This window comes from Podarcis melisellensis (assembly GCF_964234715.1).
Source record: "Podarcis melisellensis genome assembly, chromosome: 16".
NCBI lineage: Eukaryota > Metazoa > Chordata > Lepidosauria > Squamata > Lacertidae > Podarcis > Podarcis melisellensis.
This window is the reverse complement of record NC_138533.1, coordinates 31,344,183-31,364,040: the sequence shown is the minus strand read 5'-3', so window position 1 is coordinate 31,364,040 and position 19,858 is coordinate 31,344,183. Positions and strand designations below refer to the sequence as shown.

General features: G+C 44.5%; 1 protein-coding gene across 6 annotated transcripts in view; it reads right to left on the bottom strand.

The window, feature by feature from the left end:
- Window positions 1–2,962: 2,962 nt before the first annotated feature.
- Window positions 2,963–19,858, bottom strand: part of LOC309359515 (uncharacterized protein) — a 42,903-nt gene continuing 26,007 nt past the window's right edge. For 5 of the 6 annotated variants that reach the window (XM_081893325.1, XM_081893320.1, XM_081893321.1 and 2 more), the window contains exons 2-7: window positions 17,419–18,398; window positions 10,943–10,994; window positions 9,996–10,098; window positions 9,710–9,873; window positions 6,630–6,875; window positions 2,963–5,442 (exon numbers count right to left, since the gene is read on the bottom strand). In XM_081893325.1, coding sequence (XP_081749451.1) covers window positions 4,681–5,442; window positions 6,630–6,875; window positions 9,710–9,873; window positions 9,996–10,098; window positions 10,943–10,994; window positions 17,419–18,311 — 2,220 coding nt within the window. In that variant the 5' untranslated portion in view covers window positions 18,312–18,398 and the 3' untranslated portion in view covers window positions 2,963–4,680. Of the gene's footprint in view, window positions 5,443–6,629; window positions 6,876–9,709; window positions 9,874–9,995; window positions 10,099–10,942; window positions 10,995–17,418; window positions 18,399–19,580; window positions 19,606–19,858 lie in introns of those variants that run through there. The other variant, XM_081893324.1, reaches the window with a different exon arrangement.

The window sequence follows — 19,858 nt, the reverse complement described above, 5'->3', positions numbered from 1 at the left end:
TTCCCTCCTTTCTTTTGCCATTAAAGCTCAAATTTTGGACTACTTCATGTGATATTGAACTGTGTGTGATGACATCTAATTTCCTTTCATACACACACACAGTTATGGCAGGGAGAGGAGTGGGGACAAGGGCTTCTGTGGTGGTGTACATTTTTTAATGCAGTTATATTCCAATTTTTTTCCTCCAGGGAGGTGTAGATGGTTCTCCCCCTCATTTAATCCCTGCAACACCAACACCCATGTGAGGTAGATTAGGCTGAGAAGCAATGACTGGCTCAAGGACACCCAGTGAGCATCTAGGCTGTGTGTCAGTTCGCCTCCCAGGTCCTAGTCCAACATTCTAACCATGATTCCACACAGGCATGTGTGACCACCTGGCCTCAGATGTAAAATGTTTTTAATAATAATAATGGAATGATACTGTGACTGTTGCTGGTACCCAGGGCAGCCCAGGTGCAGATACTGGCCCTGTTTGCTTTCCCCATCTGTGGGTGATCATTTTTTGAGGCCCTCTGTTGTGTGGCTCTGGACTTCAGCTCCAAGATCTAACCCAAACTGAGCTACTGGCTGCTGCAGGAGTTCTCAGGAAAGGTCCAATATCATAGTATCTAAAGGGATCCAAGGGTCATCTAGTCCAACCCCCTGCAATGGAGGAAATTCAGCTAAAGCTGAAATTCTTAAAAACCTCCAAGGAAGGGAAGTCCACAACTTCCCAAGGGAGACTGTTCCAGTGTCAAACAGCTCTTACTGTCGGAAAATTCTTCTGTGTGTTTAATCAGAATCGTCTTTCTTCCAACATGAAGCCATGGGTTCGAGTCCTACCCTCCAGAGCAAGAGAAAGCAAGCTTGTTCCCCCTTCCATGTGACAGCCCTTAAGATATTTGAAGATGGCTATCATATCTTCTCTCAGTCTATTTTCCAGGCTAAACTTACCCAGCTCCTTCAAGCGCTCCTTGTAAGGCTTGATATCCAGACCCTTGATCATCTTAGTTCCCCCTCCTCTGCACATGTTCCAGCTTGTCACCATCCTTCCTAAATTGCGGTGCTCAGAACAGGACACAATATTCCAGGTGTGGTCTGACCAAGGCAGAATAGAGTGGTACTATTACTTCCCTTGATCTGAATAGTGTTAGCTTTTTTTGCTGCTGCATCACACTGTTGACTCTTCAAACCACATCTTTTGGTAAAAAGCTAAAAAAGATGGATCTAGAAGCTACTTTTCTTTTCTGCGGTCCAGAATGCGTGTCGGAAGGGAGCAGGGAAAGACCTTTATTGACCAACTTAGTTCACTCATTCAAGTACCCGAGGCAAGCTGATGGGTGGCAACCCCACACTTTTTGCCTCCATTGTCTGAACCCCACTTCCCACCCCACTGTGGTCCTAATCTCGAGCCCCACTCTTTCCCATTCATATTTCCAAGTGACGCTGTCCCCCATGCTTCACATAGCTGCTAACCTTAATGTACAGTGCAGAAGCAAGACTAAACTGTTTGGAAAGGTCAAGAAGACAGTTTGCATATAGTTTAGTTACAGCACAGCCATGGAGTAAATGCCACTGAGTTCAGTTGGGCTAAGAACGTATAGGATTGCAACCTCAATCCTAATGAGTCAACGCCACTGAACTCAGTGGAAGGTAGACTGCATATGATTGGCACCAGTTAAGTTTTAGACCTACCTCTCCTACATTGGGACGCGGGTGGCGCTGTGGGTTAAACCACAGAGCCTAGGATTTGCCAATCAGAAGGTTGGCGGTTCGAATCACCGCGACAGGGTGAGCTCCTGTTTCTCAGTCCCTGCTCCTGCCAACCTAGCAGTTCAAAAGCACGTCAAAGTGCAAGTAGATAAATAGGTACCGCTCCGGCGGGAAGGTAAATGGCGTTTCCATGCGCTGCTCTGGTGTGCCAGAAGCGGCTTAGTCATGCTGGCCACAGGACCCGGAAACTGTAAGCTGGCTCCCTCGGCCAATAAAGCAAGATGAGCGCCACAACCCCAGAGTTGGTCACGACTGGACTTAATGGTCAGGGGTCCTTTACCTTACTCCTCCATTGCCTAATTTCAAATCCATTTGTTGAGCCATTTTCTAAGACACAATACCATTCCCTCTGTCCTCACTGCAACAGTGGAATGTCTTGTCCTTAACATAGGACTGCAACTGTAATAGACCCCTTGGTATCTCAAACAGTTGTGGGTTTTGTTTTGTTTTTGCAGAGCCATACAATATTCGTTTGTTAAAAAAGAAAAAGCCAAAGACTGCTTGTTGACTTCTGGATGTTACCCATTAATCATGAAGAAGAGAAATGTATGAAAATTCCAAGTTCAAAGGCACTGTAAATGTGGTTCATACTTGGTCCATAGCCATGGCTAAACGCCACTGCTCATATTTCTATAGAGACCACATGCATGATTAAAACGCACGCACACCAAAAATGCTCCACAACTGCTATCAATACTGATAAGATAGAGCAGATGGAAATGTAAACAGCAGGTGAAACCATAAATTAGTCTGGGCAAAATCAAGGCTAAGTATATTAGGAGGAGCCAGACTTAAGACTCCTTAAGCATAGCAAAAATGAAAAATTGCTCCATTTGATAGGGTGGGTTAGATTTTTCCCATTCCTCCCTGGGTATCTGCTTTGCAATAAATATTTGGAAGCCTTCCTCAGCTGTCTAAACCAGGTGCAACCAGAGAACTCCCCAAGATGTGATCCCTTCCATTCATGTATAGCAAAAGCCCTTTGAAGAAATGCAAGCAATTATACATTTCTTACCAGGTTACCATTGGGAAGCAATTAAAATCCTTAAGGGGCTATTAGGTATAATCAAACTAGCAGGCTTTTCTTTCATTCAGCCTTAAAATACACACTTCATTAGAATCAAAATTGCACAGCTGCTTGAAGCTGAAAAGTCTCTAGACTGCCCTGGTGGTGACAGAAATGCATTATTTAGTAATGGAAACAAAATGGTTGAAGAAGCAAATAGGTGTTTATCAGCAATAACTAGCTAGATTGGATGTTTAAAAAACAACACAGTACAAACAGAATATTCATCACATGCTAAAAACAGCTCCAGGGTGCAACTTATTAAAGCACTTGACAAACATGACCTGCTTTCTCAAGGAATACTGGGGACCTCAAAGCAACTTTTTGAGACAGCTGTTGCTGTGAGCAAAGCATACCTCAAATATCCTCAAAGACACACTTACTTCCTAGGTGCCCAAGAACCCTTGACAAATGTCTAAGGATGATTTGAAAAAACTAGACCACCAGACCAAGGACTGCAAAATCTGTATGGATGTTTAACTCAACAGGAAGTTGCACTTGCAATGTCCCTGGTGATTTATTTTTGGGATTGTGAGAATGTGTGCGCGGCAATGCGTTTTTGACAACACTAGTGCATAGCTTGGTTGTAGTTTACCCAGTAATAGCAGATTTATTCATGATTTACCACCCAGCATTTTGCCATCTATATATTTGCAAGGGGTAAAATACTCTGAAATGGAGATGGACGGATGTGCGTGCCAGGGAACTGCAGCCAGTTGGGATTTCCCCCACCCCCATTCTTAAGTTGCATCTCCACTTTTTATGATCTTTGCAACAATGAACACCAGTGTGTATGGGGGGAAATGGGTGTCGGAAGAAAGCAGGGGACAACCTTTGGAACTGTGTTTATTGCTGCAGTGAGAACAGGCATATATGAGGCAAGCATACTGGCCCTGGCCACTGTGAATTGCCCTAACAGTAGTTAGCTAGGTTTGATGAGCTTCTAGTTCCTTGCAGCTGGTATTCTTTGAATAATGTGCAATGAGAGGGTGTGTTTTACCAAAGTGTGCACTTATCTCTCCAAAGCTGCCAGGACTTTCCCCAGATGATACTATTAGTGTACTTACTGTATGTTGCATCACATGCAAAGAAAATCCTCCTACCCCAAGTGGCAGAGCCTTCTGCAGGATTTAGGAAAGAAGCATTTCTTTTATAATGCAGTCCTTAAGAATCGCCAGAACTACCATCGCTAATGAGACTCTTGACAATCCTGTCTCACATCTAATGTAGTTTTACACACAAATGCAGTAAAATAAAAAACCTAGCAAAGGTGCTGTGCATTTTGTTTTGTGCTCATGTAGCTAACCATTTACTTCTTGGTGGGTGTGTTTCTTCTGTTAACACAGTTCTAACTGGTACCCACTGCCACTTCCCTGTCGAAGCCACAATCAAACTTCAGTAAGGAATTGTGCGATTTCCTCCAGCTGTGACTAGAATTTGGTTGATCTGTTTCAAAGTATTATGTCCAAAACAGCATGCCTCTTTTCAATGCAAGCCTGACCATTTGCTTCCTGGTATAGTGTGGGAATAGACAGTGCTTCCATATTCATCACAGCAACTTTAAGAAAGCCTGTCTTCTTTATAAGAAGTACCAGTCAGGTAGTCTTGCTAAGCTCTCAATAAGCCAACAAAAAACTAACAGTCATTAGATGCAGCTCAGTGAGAGGTGGCAATGCAATAGGGTATAACTTAACACACAATCTATTCCAACATTTAGAGTCAAGGCTGCCCAAGCACATTCTCCACGTTGTACGTGCAATGCAGCTTCCGTTCCGTCTCAAAAGGAACATGGGTCTTTATTGCTTCCAATTGCACAAACCTACAACCTTCAGTCTCAGTTTTGATACCCATATTTGGAGGAGTTACTGAACTGAAGTTTGACACATCCGGTGAGAGGCCAAGGAATCAAAATTCGGGTGAGAATTAGTGGTGCCGGTGTCTGAAACAGGCCCATAGTTTTTATCCTTGTAACCACTGCAGCTCTTCAGGGAATCACTCTGTGAATTTGGGTACTCTCCCCAAAGATCAAGGTCTGCTCTGATACTGGTGGACTCAACTGAGCTTTCTTGAAGAGTTAGGTCCACTGGCTGCTCATCTGCAATGGTCAACCCCATATTATTATGGATAACATTTGGCTCAGATAAAGCATCTGCACATTGATTCACATGCTCTGCTAAAACCAGAGGCTGCTGATCATCCCCTTCCTCAGAAATAACAAAAACAGGTTTGGGTTTATCCATTTCCAATGAGAGCTCCTTGGATTTTGAGCCATTGACTATGTTGCTTGTGAACTGGATGGGCCCTTGAAGGAGGTCTTCGGTTCCCTTGCCTGGACTGCTGACAGGAGATCTTGCGCCAACGTGCTTTGCATGATCAGACAGCCTTGGTTGGTTACAGTCGGGAGAACTTGTTAAAAACCCAAAGTAAGGGTTTCTGAAACGGGATCTTTTCAAGTTGCAGCTGTTGCTTAGCTTGCGTTGTTTCTGTGCCGAATACGTCAGTGGGTAAGATGCAGCGCTGGCCGATGAGTCCAAGTAAGCCGGTTCGGAGATGCCGTCTATTTCTGCAGCTGAAGTTACTTTCCGAGTAGCTGCAGTCTGGTCTTTCGTGGATGCAGAAAAGCCCTGGCAGGAGCAATCATAACGTCAACTCTGATAATCAGATCTGAGGGAACTACAAGTGAATATTTCTTAAGAAGTCGTTAAAAAAAAGGAGCAAGAGGTCATTTTGCTCTATTTCTTCACTGTCATTTCCTTCTCTGCCTTGTGCATGATTGCCTTTCCCACGACTTAAAGGTCAAAGCAAAAAAGGGGGGAGACACGCATGCACATGTGGGGCAGGAGAGTTCTGAAGGTAAGAAAACTCCTGTTAATATTTCACAAGGTCTCCACCATTCTTTTCTTTTCTTTCTATTACAGAATCAAAGTCAGGAATGGGGAACCTCTGGCCCACAAGTTGTTACTGGACTATAACTCCCATCAATCCTGACCATTGGCTATGCAGGGGTTGCTATAAGTGTCACTATAAGTGTCATAAGTACTGGTTAGCTGGGCAGGGATTGGTTGCCCTACAGAGTTCTCAAGTGAGGCTTTGCTGTTGGTGCCTATCAGCTCTTGGGTGTTGACAGCAAGCCACGTTTGCCAAGGAACAATTGGGAGCGAACTTTTAAGGCTCCTGTGAAGGCTTCCTTTAGGGACGCGGGTGGCACTGTGGGTTAAACCACAGAGCCTAGGACTTGCCAATCAGAAGGTCAATGGTTCGAATCCCCGCGACGGGGTGAGCTCCCGTTGCTCGGCCCCTGCTCCTGCCAACCTAGCAGTGCGAAAGCACATCAAAGTGCAAGTAGATAAATAGGTACCGCTCCGGCGGGAAGGTAAACGGCGTTTCCGTGCACTGCTCTGGTTCATCAGAAGCGGCTTAGTCATGCTAGCCACATGACCCGGAAGCTGTACGCCGGCTCCCTCAGCCAATAAAGCGAGATGAGCGCTGCAACCCCAGAGTCGGCCACAACTGGACCTAATGGTCAGGGGTCCCTTTACCTTTAAAGGCTTCCTTTGCAGCTCTGCCTTTACCTGATGCCATAGATGGTATTACATGTGTGACAGATGGGCATGGCTTTGTGAAAATGACCCCATGGGCCACCCACACTGTGTCTTACTTGACTTGCAGGTGCTAGATTCTTATTAGCATGCAAGCATGACACTACTAGTAGGGGAAACAGGCTAGACCTGAAGCCACTGGATCAAACTTTGACAGCAGATCTGCAGGACACATTCATCTTGCATCTCCAGGGCTTTCTCCAAATACTTACACTGCTGTTAACCAATTTGGTGAAAGGGCTGTTCGTAGCCCAGCTGCACCACTTTTTCTGTAGCTGAGGCAATGGAGCTAGTAAGTCATGAAAAGTACGAGCACGCCATGTTCGCTGACTTGGGCAATGGCTCTCTGTCTGTGCCACCCCTATATTTGTAGCACTGGTGCCAGATTCCGCTGGACCTGCTGTCAGCCAGTCAGAAACTGAGCCTGGACTTGTGATGCTTCTCTTCAGTTTTCTGTCCTAAATGAAAAAAAACAGATAAATCAAAACGAAAATACTGCATGAGATACCTTTATCCAGTTGGCCCGTGAATTTTCTTCTAAAATCCATACTTGAAGCTCTGACCCAATTAAAATCCCATAGCTCAGTCGGGTAGAGCACGAGACTCTTAAACTCAGGGTTTGGGGTTCAAGCCCCACGTTGGGCCAAAGATTCCTGCATTGCAGGGGGTTGGACTTGATGACCTTCATAGTCCTTCCAACTCTACAATTCTGTGACTTTTACTTGATTAATCAATAGATTAAATTCACAGTATTTTGCAAATGAATGAAGGCAATTGTTCTGACTCAAAAACATATACTTCTTTTCTGGATCAGTTTTCCCCAGTGTAGTGCCTTCCAGATGTTGGGAAACGGTCCCCATACTCCCTGAACACTGACCATACTGCCTGTGCCCTAGCTGTACCACTGACTCCTCAGACTGGTAACTCCACTCCCAAGTTCACAGGCACGGTCTCTCTAGTTACCTGCTCCTGTAAATACCATAGAACCAGGGTCCTTCTACATGCCAAGCACATGTACCTTCAGTCCTAAAATAGTGCTTGCAGGTTAAAAATTGCAGTATACACATACACAAGCCCCATCTACACTATGCATTTTAATAAGTATTATACCATTTCAAACAGTCATGGCTTTCTCTGAAGTATCCTGGGGAACTGTACATTGCTAAGGGTGTTGAGAGTTGTTAGGAGACCACTATTCCCTTCAGGGACCTACATCTCAAAAATGGTTCCAGTACTGATTCTTGCAGTAACGATGGTCTTAATCACTAATACTTGTGAATTGCTTAAAAAAGGAAAGAAAGCTGAAAATACATCAAATGGCTTGGACATATCCCTGAATAGTATTAACACCTTATAATGCCATGAGAATTAATCTGGAATCGCCAGCTTGGCTCCCCCTATGTCCCAGAAGTGAAACACCACTGGAATAATCTCTAGAAGACAGAATCAGTTTTAACATGGATTTCAAAACTCATTTCCTGGACAGACACACTCTTGACTCTCAACAGTGGTGGATTAGCTTTCTTGCTGGAAGCATAAACTCCCAACTGCTCCTGTTTAGGGTCTCAAGCTTTATAGAGGACATTCCTCTGTGTGTAGAGATGTCAGAGGACAGGCTTCTGTGCGAAAGTCCTCTGTTTGAAGGGCTGTCTAGTCTAAGTCCAGTTTGAAGATCAATAACCATAACAAATGAGAGCAGGAGGGGATCTGAAGTTCCCACCAACAATTAGCTCCTAGATATGAGGCTGACCAAAGGTTATGCAAATATTTTGTCCCCCTTTTTTTGGCAACCCATTAAGCGGCCAAGAATGGGTTGTATCCAATGCTAGTCCTACTCAGAACAGACACATTAAAATTGATGGACATTGCTAACTTGGGTTCAATAATCTCAACGGGATTATTGAGCTAGAGACAGCTCTTATTTCCTGTTCTTTAGAAATGGTAAATCATGGACAGCTGTAAAAATAGATGACTGACCTCTATAAAGAAAGACATCCTATGCTCCATTGGTGAGCCCCTTCCTCTGTTAGTGGATACTGCTGGGGGGGGGTTACCTGGTATAGACAACAGCATCAGAGAGCAGCAGTGCCCAAGCAATACCATGGGGCTGCCCTAACCACCATTTTTCACTGGAGGCATTGTGGGAAATTAAAATGGCGGCTTGATCCAGCTGCCACTGAATGTTACGCAGAATGGTGGTATGAAAACACAACCCCAAAAAATGTAACAGAAGGCAGCTGGGTGCTGACTCTGGCTATGAGTACAGTGGAATTACAAGCATGTCCCTATTTTCATCCATGAAGCGTTGGGCTCCTACCATGATCACAGCTCAGACTCACACTCCCTAGGAATCCTGGAGCCACTGTTGACCAACAGTTGCTTCTCAGTAAAAGGATTTAGATAATCTCCCCCCCCCCCAAATCCGCTTACGGGTTCACATTGTCTAGACAGGCATTTCAAGCGAGGGTGATCCTGGGATCTTTTTTTACTGTCAAGGTTCAAAATTTCACACCCCCATAAACACAGGCGTAACACCCAGAAAAGAAAAGAACGACGGCAACCAAGTGGAAAACAAGTACTTATTTGCTAAGTTCTGACTTGATTTAGGATAAGAAGCATGTTCCTATCCTAGGCAGTAGACTATAGTCACAATTCTACCACCAGGGAATTTGGAGAATTTATTTCAGTATTTTCCTGTATGATGAAAAGCTCACAGAATTTCATTGAAATCTGTGTCTTTTCTCTTGGTCAATGTATTTGTGCAGACATTGCCCGCCAGATGTTTTGTACTACAACCCACATCAATCCTAGCCAGCAAGGCTAATGATCAGGAATAATGGGAATTGTAGTCTACAACATCTGGAGGGCACCAAGATGGCTACACCTATAGTGTGTGTGTGTTGTGTGTGTAGGTAGCTAGCACAGGTTTAAAATACGTGCTGCCTTTTGTTAGAACAAAATAATTTAATGGTGGCTAACCCTGTGGCCCCAAAAATGTTGCTGGAGTCCCATATCCCATCAGTATGGCAAATAAGTAGGAATGATGGTAGTTGTAGTCTAACAAAATTTGAAGGTTGCAAGTTGTAGCTAACCATTGTTAAGTGGGTCCCAGCTTGCATTTTGAGGTTATAGGTGTGTCCTGGCTTTTGAAACATCTGAGAACTACTAGCTGAACATGCACATGTGAATCAAACCTTGAGACAACTGGAAGGGGAAAACATGCTTAAAAACACAGCCCAAGATCTCATTCACTGAAAATGTCTCACTGAAAACACACCAAGGGTTTCTCTACCTGTATTCTGTAGGAGGTGAAACTTAAGCCACCAGCTCCAGGGCTGGCTGAAATAATAAACACCTCGTCGCTTCCAGACTCGGTGGTCACTGCTGACACTGAAGAAGGTATATCCTGGTCTGTTTGCCGAGGAGAGCACTCCATGCTGCCATCGTAGGAAGTGACTAAAGAAAACACAAATATGTGTTGTTTTTTATAGTTTAATACCATCAGGGTGTTGCTGGTTTTGCAGCAGTACTGCTCTGTACAGAGTACCGTGGCAAACCTTATACATTTGCCTGCTTACCTGCTCCATTTCCGTCAACAGAGTGGTTGTTGTTTTCATTCTCTTGACTCGGCATCACTAGCTGCAGCTCATTGATATCAACAGCGGCATTCTGGATCCCATTCTACAACTCAAAACATTCCCAAGTCAACATCTGAGACATCTGCATTGGCTCCTAGTACGTTTCCGAGCAGAATTCAAAGTGTTGGTGCTGACCTTTAAAGCCCTAAACGCCTTGGTCCTGTATACCTGAAGGAGCGTCTCCACCCCCATCATTCAGCCGGACACTGAGATCCAGCGCCGAGGGCCTTCTAGCGGTTCCCTCATTGTGAGAAGTAAGGTTACAGGGAACCAAGCAGATGGCCTTCTTGGTAGTGGAACCCACCCTGTGGAACACCCTCCCTTCAGATGTGAAGGAAATAAGTACCGTATTTTTTGCTCTATAAGACTCACTTTTTCCCTCCTAAAAAGGAAGGGGAAATGTGTGTGCATCTTATGGAGCGAATGCAGGCTGCGCTGCTATTCCAGAAGCCAGAACAGCAAGAGGGATCGCTGCTTTCACTGCGCAGTGATCCCTCTTGCTGTTCTGGCTTCTGAGATTCAGAATATTTTTTTTCTTGTTTTCCTCCTCCAAAAACTAGGTGCTTCTTGTGGTCCGGTGCGTCTTATAGAGCGAAAAATACGGTAGCTATCCTATCTTTAAAAGACATCTGAAGGCAGCCCTGTTCAGGGAAGTTTTTAATATTTAATGCTGTCTTGTTTTTAATACTTGATTGGGAGCCGCCCAGAGTGGCTGGGGAAACTCAGCCAGATGGGCGGGGTATAAATGATAAATTAATTGTTGTTGTTGTTGTTGTTGTTGTTGTTGTTGTTGTTGTTATCTTCAGGGAGACAACAACAAGAATCAAAGAGAGGAAAAAACCAAGAACCTGCACAAACCAGCAAGACCACAAACTATTAGCACTAACCTCTTGGTCACTGCGTGCATCCAAAGAGCTCCTTTTGGGACACAATTTCTTCCTGAATGGGTGGGGTGGGGGGAGCAGGGGAGGGAGGGGGAAAGAGGCAAGAGGAAACGTCACATTTATGCACATTTCAGCAGCCCTTGCAGCTGGAAGTTCAGCATCATCTACTAGACCAGGAGATGGGGACCTTTGACACACGGGTTCTCTATCTGGCCTTAGAACTCTCCCCAGGCCACAACCCACCACAGGCTCTGCTTTTCGCTGGACTGGAATACGACCTTGAACTCTGATAATGTTTCTTATTTATATGGGTGGAGCATAGAGAGAGGTGTATGTTTGTAGAAGCTAGCCTACTGTACATGGATTGCTCAACCAACTTGGCTCTCAGAAGACTGCTCGTACAGGAATGTGGCCCTCGGGCTTGAAAAAGGTCCTGCACCTCTTTCTAGGAAGAAAGACAGCCAAAAATTCAGGCTACCCACAGTGGTGTTCCATTTTTAAAGCAGGAAAAATTGCACATTACATTCCCAGAAGTAAAGTACAATGCCCAAATACAGCAACGAATTAATATGTCATGAATAAATATCTGAAAGACCTGGCTCCTTCCCTAGAAACGTTATTGGGTGCTAAGATCAGCAGAGGGTGCTTTCTTGGTAGTTCCTCCAACCTCAGAGGCGCAGAGAGTGGCAGCCCAGGAGAAGGCCTTCTTGGTGGCAGCCCCTAAGCTGTGGAACTCCCTCCCCACAGGGGAGGGAGCTTCATCTGGCAGCTTCATTGTACAGCTTCCGGAGAATGCTGAAGATGCATCTCTTTACCCTGGCTTTCAACACGTGTCTATTTTTCAGAATACACCTTATTTTTGTAATGGTAACTTGTTTTAAATAGTTTTTAATATTGTGTTTTAATGTTGTAACTCACCCTGGGATCTTAGGGTGAAGGGTGGGTGATTAATAATAATAATAATACACAGGCAAACAGATATGCTTTAACCTTGCATCAAAAATGTCAGCACTTGGTGTACTTCTGGGGTAAGGATTTCAGTAATGGTGGTACTATAACAGAAGATCCTGTGCCACCCCCTGCTGTGTTTCCCTTGGTGATGGGATTATGAGAAGGGCCTTTCACACTGATCTAAGGACCTGGGCTGGCTGACACAATGAGATTTGTTAATTTAGATACCCGTGCTCCAAGTCATTTTACCTGTTTTTATTTAACAGAACTTATGTACCACTTAAATATCAAAACCTCCAAGCAAATTTAGATACAACATACATTAAAATTACTGATAAAAACCAGCATTAAAAACAAGTTAGGCTAAAATTTTCAGATTAAAATTAACATTAATAAAAAATATATCTATATAGACACACACACACACACACACACACACAATGAAATAAAAATACATTTTGAAATGAATGTTGTATTCATACGTCTGGATATGCTTGCTTAAATAATAATAATAATAATAATAATAATAATAATAATAATAATAATTTTTAGCAAGCGCTGAGGGTAGTACAGTGAAGGAACCTGCTTAATATCAAGGGGCAGGGAGTTCCAAAGTTTAGGTGCTGTCACACTGAAGGGTCAATTCCTAGCAAGGATGGAACAGTGTTAGGTGACATTGGTAAAAGTGCCAGCTTTGATTTATAGGTCAACACCAGCACATAAAATTCAGCCTGGAAATGAACAGGCAGCTAATGAAGATCTTTCCGAGTCAGTATTAGGGGATTCCTAGTACCAGCTTAAGGGACGCGGGTGGCACTGTGGGTTAAACCACAAAGCCTAGGACTTGCCAATCAGAAGGTCAGCAGTTCGAATCCCCGCGACAGGGTGAGCTCCCGTTGCTCAGTCCCTGCTCCTGCCCACCTAGCAGTTCAAAAGCATTTCAAAGTGCAAGTATATAAATAGGTACCGCTACAGCAGGAAGGTAAATGGCGTTTCTGTGTGCTGCTCTGGTTCGCCAGAAGCAGTTTAGTCATGCTGGCCACATGACCCGGAAGCTGTACGCCGGCTCCCTCTGCCAATAAAGCGAGATGAGCGCTGCAACCCCAGAGTCGGTCACAACTGGACCTAATGGTCAGGGGTCCCTTTACCTTCTTTAGTACCTGCTTCAGTCAACATTCTCACAGCTGAATTCTGCACTGTTTGTAGCATCTGGACATATTATAGTTATCAGTGAGAAGTAGTGGTAGTAGAAGTGCTTTTTTTCTGGGGGGAGAGGCGCATACCCCTAAAAATTTGGTGAATCTAAATTTGGCCTCATTGAGGGGCAGTATTTCAATATGAGTAGGAAAATGAGAGTACCCCTAAACATTTTAGGGGGGGTGGAGCACTGAGTAGTAGTAGTTGTCTTACTCATGGAAATAACTATGCACACAAACACACACTCATTTATTTATTCGATTGATATCCCATCCTTCCTCCCAAAGGAGCCCAAAGCAGCAAACACATGAACAGTGCAATAGCAAAAGCATGCTTAAAACATTACCTCAGACAGGGCTGCCAGGTTCAGCCATTAAAACAGGAATGTTTTAAAATTCCTTCTGAAAGTAATGAGGGGCAGGTAAGCTTCCCACCAGGGAGGGCATTCCACAAATGGGGAGCCACCACTGAGAAGGCCCCGTCACAGGTTAATGGCAACCATGAATCCACCCCCCCCCCCAGTGGTGGCAGCACCAACAAGGCCTCACTTGCTGATCGTAGGGTCCAAGATGGTTGACAATGGTGAAAGGGACTCTTTTTGGTACTTGAGTCCCAAATACACACACACACACACACACGTTCTGGGTACAGGGATACACAAGTTGTCGGTCACCAAAGATATAGACAGTCATTGGCTCTTAACTGGTCAAGTGAGCTCCACAACCCCACAGAGTGAGGCCGGCTTGGGCTCTAAGGAATACAGCCTTACCGCGCTCCTCTTTTTTGGGTTAAGTTTAAAAACAGAGGAGGGGTGGCAGCCTTCGGGGTTGCCTGCAAGGAGCCGAGAGGGAATAACAAGCTCATTCTCTTCTGGCAGGGCGGCGGGTAGCACAGTGGTTGCCGTCAGAAACGGCTCCTTGGCAGGTCAGAGCTGCAACAGAGCTTGGTTTCTGTTGCAAGGCCTCTTCATACTTCACAGCCACAGAGTGGGGAGGGGACACCCCCAAACCCTTAGGACTCTGCAGGGCACGGTTCAAATTAAATAAGGTGGACGAGCCTCTTGTTCTTGGGGGCTTGGGAAAGAAGAGGGGTGAAAAACAGCCTCGCTGCTAACCCAGGCCTGGCCTCATGGCCAAAAGTAATTAGAATTATTGGCCAACCAACAACTGAGGCTTTCATTCTTTTCCCCAACCACTAAACAAAGACAACAGTGTGGCAAAATCTTGGAGTTTCCCAGAGAGCTGAAGGGAATGAGTGTCTACAGCAGACACACACAGATACACACACACACACTCAATTAGAATAGTGCCAGGGTGCTAGATTTGGCCTGCGCCTTTCGGGCTGCCTGCAGAGGTGGGGAGCTGCTACTTGTAGCCAGCAACCGGCAGATTAAAAACAGTAATAATAGGGATGGTAACGATAAAAAAGAATAGGAGAGATGAGGCGAGGGGTAGCCAAGTTCTGGTTCTCCCAAGGACAGGCCACGGTGAGGAGAAGAAGAAAGCAGGGCACGTTCAGAAAACAGGTTATTCGCTTCTTTTGTGCACGCTTTTACTCCAGAAACGGTCGTCAGCTAATTTGGGATGTTGAGCTAGAGAAGAGCCGAGGTTGAACGCTGCGGGCCTAGAGTCAGTTTTCAGTAACAGAGACTAATAATTAGTGTTTATGTTACAGCACTTTCCCCTCCGTGCTCAGACACCCTACAGCAGTGGTCTGGGGCTTGCCGAGTGTTTACTTTGGGGGTTTTTTTCCAGGTCCAGCCCAAGACATTTGGCTACCTGAGGCAAAAAAAGCAAAATGGCACCTTCCCAATTCCATATACAGTGGTACCTCATGTTAAGTACTTAATTCGTTCCGGAGGTCTGTTCTTAACCTGAAACTGTTCTTAACCTGAAGCACTACTTTAGCTAATGGGGCCTCCTGCTGCCACCGTGCCGCTGGAGCACGACTTCTGTTCTCATCCTGAAGCAAAGTTCTTAACCCGAGGTACTATTTCTGGGTTAGTGGAGTCTGTAACCTGAAGCGTATGTAACCTGAAGCGTATGTAACCCAAGGTACCACTGTACAGTGGACCCTCAGGTTATGTTACCTTTGGGTAACGTAACTTTCAGGCTGCGAACGCAGCAAACTCGAAGTGTATACTTCCGGGGTTCGCCATGTACGCATGCGCAAAAGCATTTTGCACACCTCGCACATGCGCAGAAGCACTCTATCGCACTGTGTGCGTGCGCAGAAGCAGCGCCTCTTCTTACGAAATTTTCAGGGTGCACATGGACTCCCAGAGCGAATTAAATTCATATCCAGAGGGTCCACTGTACAGTCGTACCTTGGTTCTCAAGCAGAATGCGTTCGACACCTAGAACCGTTCAAAAACCAAGGTGCGGCTTCTGATTGGCTGCAGGAGCGTCCTGCAGCCAATCGGAAGCCACGGAAGCCGCGATGGATGTTCGGTTTCCAAAAATCGTTTGAAAACTGGAACACTCACTTCCAGGTTTCGATCGTTCAGGAGCTGATTTGTTCTGGAGTCAAGGCATTTGAGAGCCAAGGCACAACTGTATAAAAGATGGCCCAAACTGTAGCCATCTCTTTTTTTTTTTTTCAACACCAGCCATGGGACAGGGTCCTCCACCGCACCTCAGAGAGCATGCTAGTTTAGGGGTTGCTGAGCAAGCCACATGGCTCACATGGTTCTGCCTGCTTCTCCATTCCTTGGCATTTGCCTCCTGAAGTGGCTAATTCACTTTACCAGCCTTGTACTTTTATTAGAAGAGATTCACCAACTGGAGCCTGGTGCAAAGGTTGGATCCAGATTAAGATAGCCAGCGTGGCATCGTGGTTACAGTATTGGACTAGGACCTGGGAAACCAGGGTTCGAATCCCGACTTGACCATGGAGCTCACTGGAAGACCTTGCGCCAGTCACTTGCTCTCAGCCTAACCAATCTCAGAGGGTTTTTGTGAGGATAAAATGGTGAGGGAGAGTAGTATGTATGCCACCTTGAGCTCCTTAGATAAAAGGTAGAATAAAAATGTAGGAAGAATAAATAAATGATCTATGACATCTGTGACTGATATACGGCAAAAATCACTTGGTTGTAAATTATTCCGTCTTTGCAGGCTGTGCAACCAGACACAAAGATGACATTTGGAGCTGTCCCTCAATGAAGGAAAGACTAAATTAATCGTATGAATTTCAGTCAATTTATTAAATCAATAAAATCTGCACAAATTTGCCTACAAGGAAAGAAAAGGGTCTACAGGGGAAAAAAGAGTATACTTTTTTTGTTTTTAGACAATAGGCATAGTTCACTATGCATCGTCTCTGAAGAGGTATTCTCTCTTTAACGTATCTTCAAAGATAGTACGTGCAGGTGGTTTTTGTTTTATATAAGCACTTGTTTTTTTAATTAAGAAGAACTCTACTGCCCCATTAGTCTGGGGTACCTTTTAAAGCAATTAAAATGTTTTTAATTTATTAATTTAACGAAGCAATCAGACATGGCTTAGTAATATTCTTATCGGCTGGCATCCCTTCATTGGAAGGCATCCCTCAGCTGAGAGCGGTAATTCTTAAATGAAATTTAAGGGTAGGGATCGACGAATCTCTCAGTTTCAGTTCTCTGTTTCTCATTTTTCCAATCTTAAATTCAGTTCTCCACATTTCTGCAGCAATTTGCATTTTTAAAACATCTTAAGAAAAAAAATTGTCAGCTTGTTAGTGCAAATGTATCCTAATGACCACATTTTTGTATCCATGCTGAGTAATATACACGTTTAGAAGCAATTTCCCCAAATATAGTGAACTTTGTATGTTATTACCATTATAATACATGTATTTTATGCACACTTTCCCCTAATATACAGTGGAACCTCGGGTTACGTACCATCCTCCTTATGAACGCTTCGGGTAACGAGCTCTGCTAACCCAGAAGTAGATGCTCCTGGTAGTGAACTTTGCCCCGGGATGTGAGCGGAAGTCGCGCGCCGGCGGCCCAGTGGCAGTGGGAGGCCCCATTAGTGAAAGCGCGCCTCAGGTTAAGAATGGTTTCAGGTTAAGAACGGACCTCTGGAACAAATTAAGTACTTAACCTGAGGTACCACTGTATATGCGATTTTTGGTACACATTATTACCTAGCTGGAGAACTGCATCACAAAATTCAGAGCAAATGCAAATTTGCAAAAATGCAAATTTATGATGGCTGTGCTTTTGTTCAGATATTATTTCAGAAAGTGCAAATGCAGCAGGTAAGTCTTGAAATGTGAACTGAATTTAACTTCTTCCCCATCCCTAGTTAAGGATTCAAAAATTAGTCAACAAGGGCAGCACCTACCTGCAAGCTATACAGAGTGAGGACAAAAGAACAAGTGCAAAGAAGATAATCCCTGCTATTATCATCAGCATCATAATATTTTCTATCTCCTCGTTTGAGTCACTCACGGCAACCAGTTCTGTATCATTCTTGTACTCAAAGAGCATCGCAAAGCCTCGCCCACGATCCGTGGTCGTGATCAGCTCCACAATGACTTCCACCATTTTCAGAGAAGACCCAAAAGTCATGTTCTTGTTCAGCGGCGAATTTGTTCCGCAGAAGCGAGAAGAGAAGGCAGTGAGGTCAGAGACGTACAAGACATCATGGGGACAAACATCAATTGAGGAGGGTGGTGTGGAGGAAGCATCTGTTGGCAAGGCCACCGTTGAAATGGCCATGTCCTCTCCAAAAGTCACATTTCCTAAATGTTGTTTAGGGCCTTCTGAATCCTCGCTTCCTCCCCTGGCAGCAAGGTGAGCAAACAGTATCTTGTCTTTCGGGTTTTGATTCCCTTGTACTCCACCAAAAATGTGTCCTGGCAAAGTGGCACTGGTAGCTCCCATTAACGGCGGCTCACTAGGCTGAGTAACTGCTAACTCTTTGGGTTCTTGCGTTTGCCTGAATTGCTTAGACTCCTGTTTTTGAGAGGTAGCCTCTGGAAATCTATCATCATGAAGATTATAAAAATCCTTTGAGTGAGACTCTTCGAAAATTATACCCTTAGTAGGAAAGGTGGTGGGGAAGTCTGCATTTTCCTCAGTGAGGGGAAGCTCCTTGTTTGTGTTTTTTGGAAGAGAAAGGAAACCACCCCAGACATGTGGATTTTCGCTGATGCTTTCAAACACATCGAAGTCAAAAATTTCCAACATGAGGTATGTTCCAGCAGGGATAAAAAACTGCCAAATACAGTGCATTCCCGATGAGTAGTTGTTTGGGAAACCAGGTGATAAAATAAGACCTCTTTCCAACAAGTTGAACTGTGCGCCGCAAGAATAGTATACCTGAAATTAAAAGGGAGATTACTTCTTAGTTGCTTTGAATAAAAAAAGTATCAACACTCTATCACTGGCATTTCTTCCCACCCCTTTGCAAACTGCATCTAGCTGCCTGCCTGTGCAATGAAGAATATTTGTAAGGAATATGCCTCTGATTGCCATCGCAGGGAACTGCAAGCGTGAGGGTGCTGCTGCACTCAGGCCCTGCACTCAGGCATCCCATAAACATGTGGTTGGCCACTGTGAGAACAGGGCACTGAACTAAGATGGGCTTTAACTGGCACCATTAGGCAGAGTAAGGCTTGTTAGACTGTGAAGTGGCTGCTCCTGATAAATATATGCCCAGTGGTGGATTTGTCATTGAAATTCTACTCAGTATTGATCCAGAGCAGATTCCAATGTACAGTCGTACCTTGGATCTCAAACGCCTTAGCTCCTGAACAAATTGGCTCCCAAACAATCAAAACCCGGAAGTGGGTATTCCAGTTTTCAAACGATTTTTGGAAGCTGAACGTCCGACGGGGCTTCCACAGCTTCCTGCAGCCAATCAGAAGCCGTGCTCTGGTTTTCAAATGTTTCGGAAGTGAAATGGACTTCTGGAATGGATTGCGTTTAACTTCTGAGGTACGGCTGTATAGTTAGCAGAGTAAAAACTTAAACACGTTGCAGGATTCCCCAAAAAATAGATCAGACGCAATTGCATTTCATCCAGCAGAGTTTTACTGCTACTGAAGGCAAATGCGTATAAATGGTCACAAATCCAATACATTCAGGATTGGCACTGTCCATAAGAAATCCAGTTGCAGCAGACTTAACATAAACTTACAATAACTTACAATAAGACTAAACCTTAATGCTAAGCATATAATGTACAGAACACCACACCAGAAGGAAGAGCGACAGAAAGAGTGAAACTCAGGCTTCTTCTGGCCTTATTATTATAGTCTGCATGATCTTGAAAGAAAGAGATAAAAGAACCAGTTTAAACCAGCTGTACTCAGCTTATCTGAAGGAATAACCCAAACATCACAACCCTTCTGCTTGTTTCTTTCACACAGAGAAACTCCCAGAACCCTCTTGAATTAAGTAGAATAGGAAAGATCTCTACACATCAGATCGATACTCTCTGCACTAAGAAATGCAAAATGACAGGATTATAGGATTTCCCCCTATGGATCAACACACCACCTTTTGCCTTGCGTGGGATTCCACTGTATTGTGAATGGCCTAGATATGTTACTTGTTGCCTCGCTCTCATTGGAGGCGGCTGCCATGTCCATAGTTTTCTTGATTAAAGGTATAATCAAGCTGGTATGTTTGTTGGGAATGTTTTCGTGTGGAGGAGCGTGCCTTAATTCTGAAGGAAGTAGGACGTGTTGACCTTCAGGTCCACGGTGATGCATGGATCCAGGGGAAATAAATCAATTCAGAAAACATCAATGCAATCCCTGCATTAACTTGAGGGA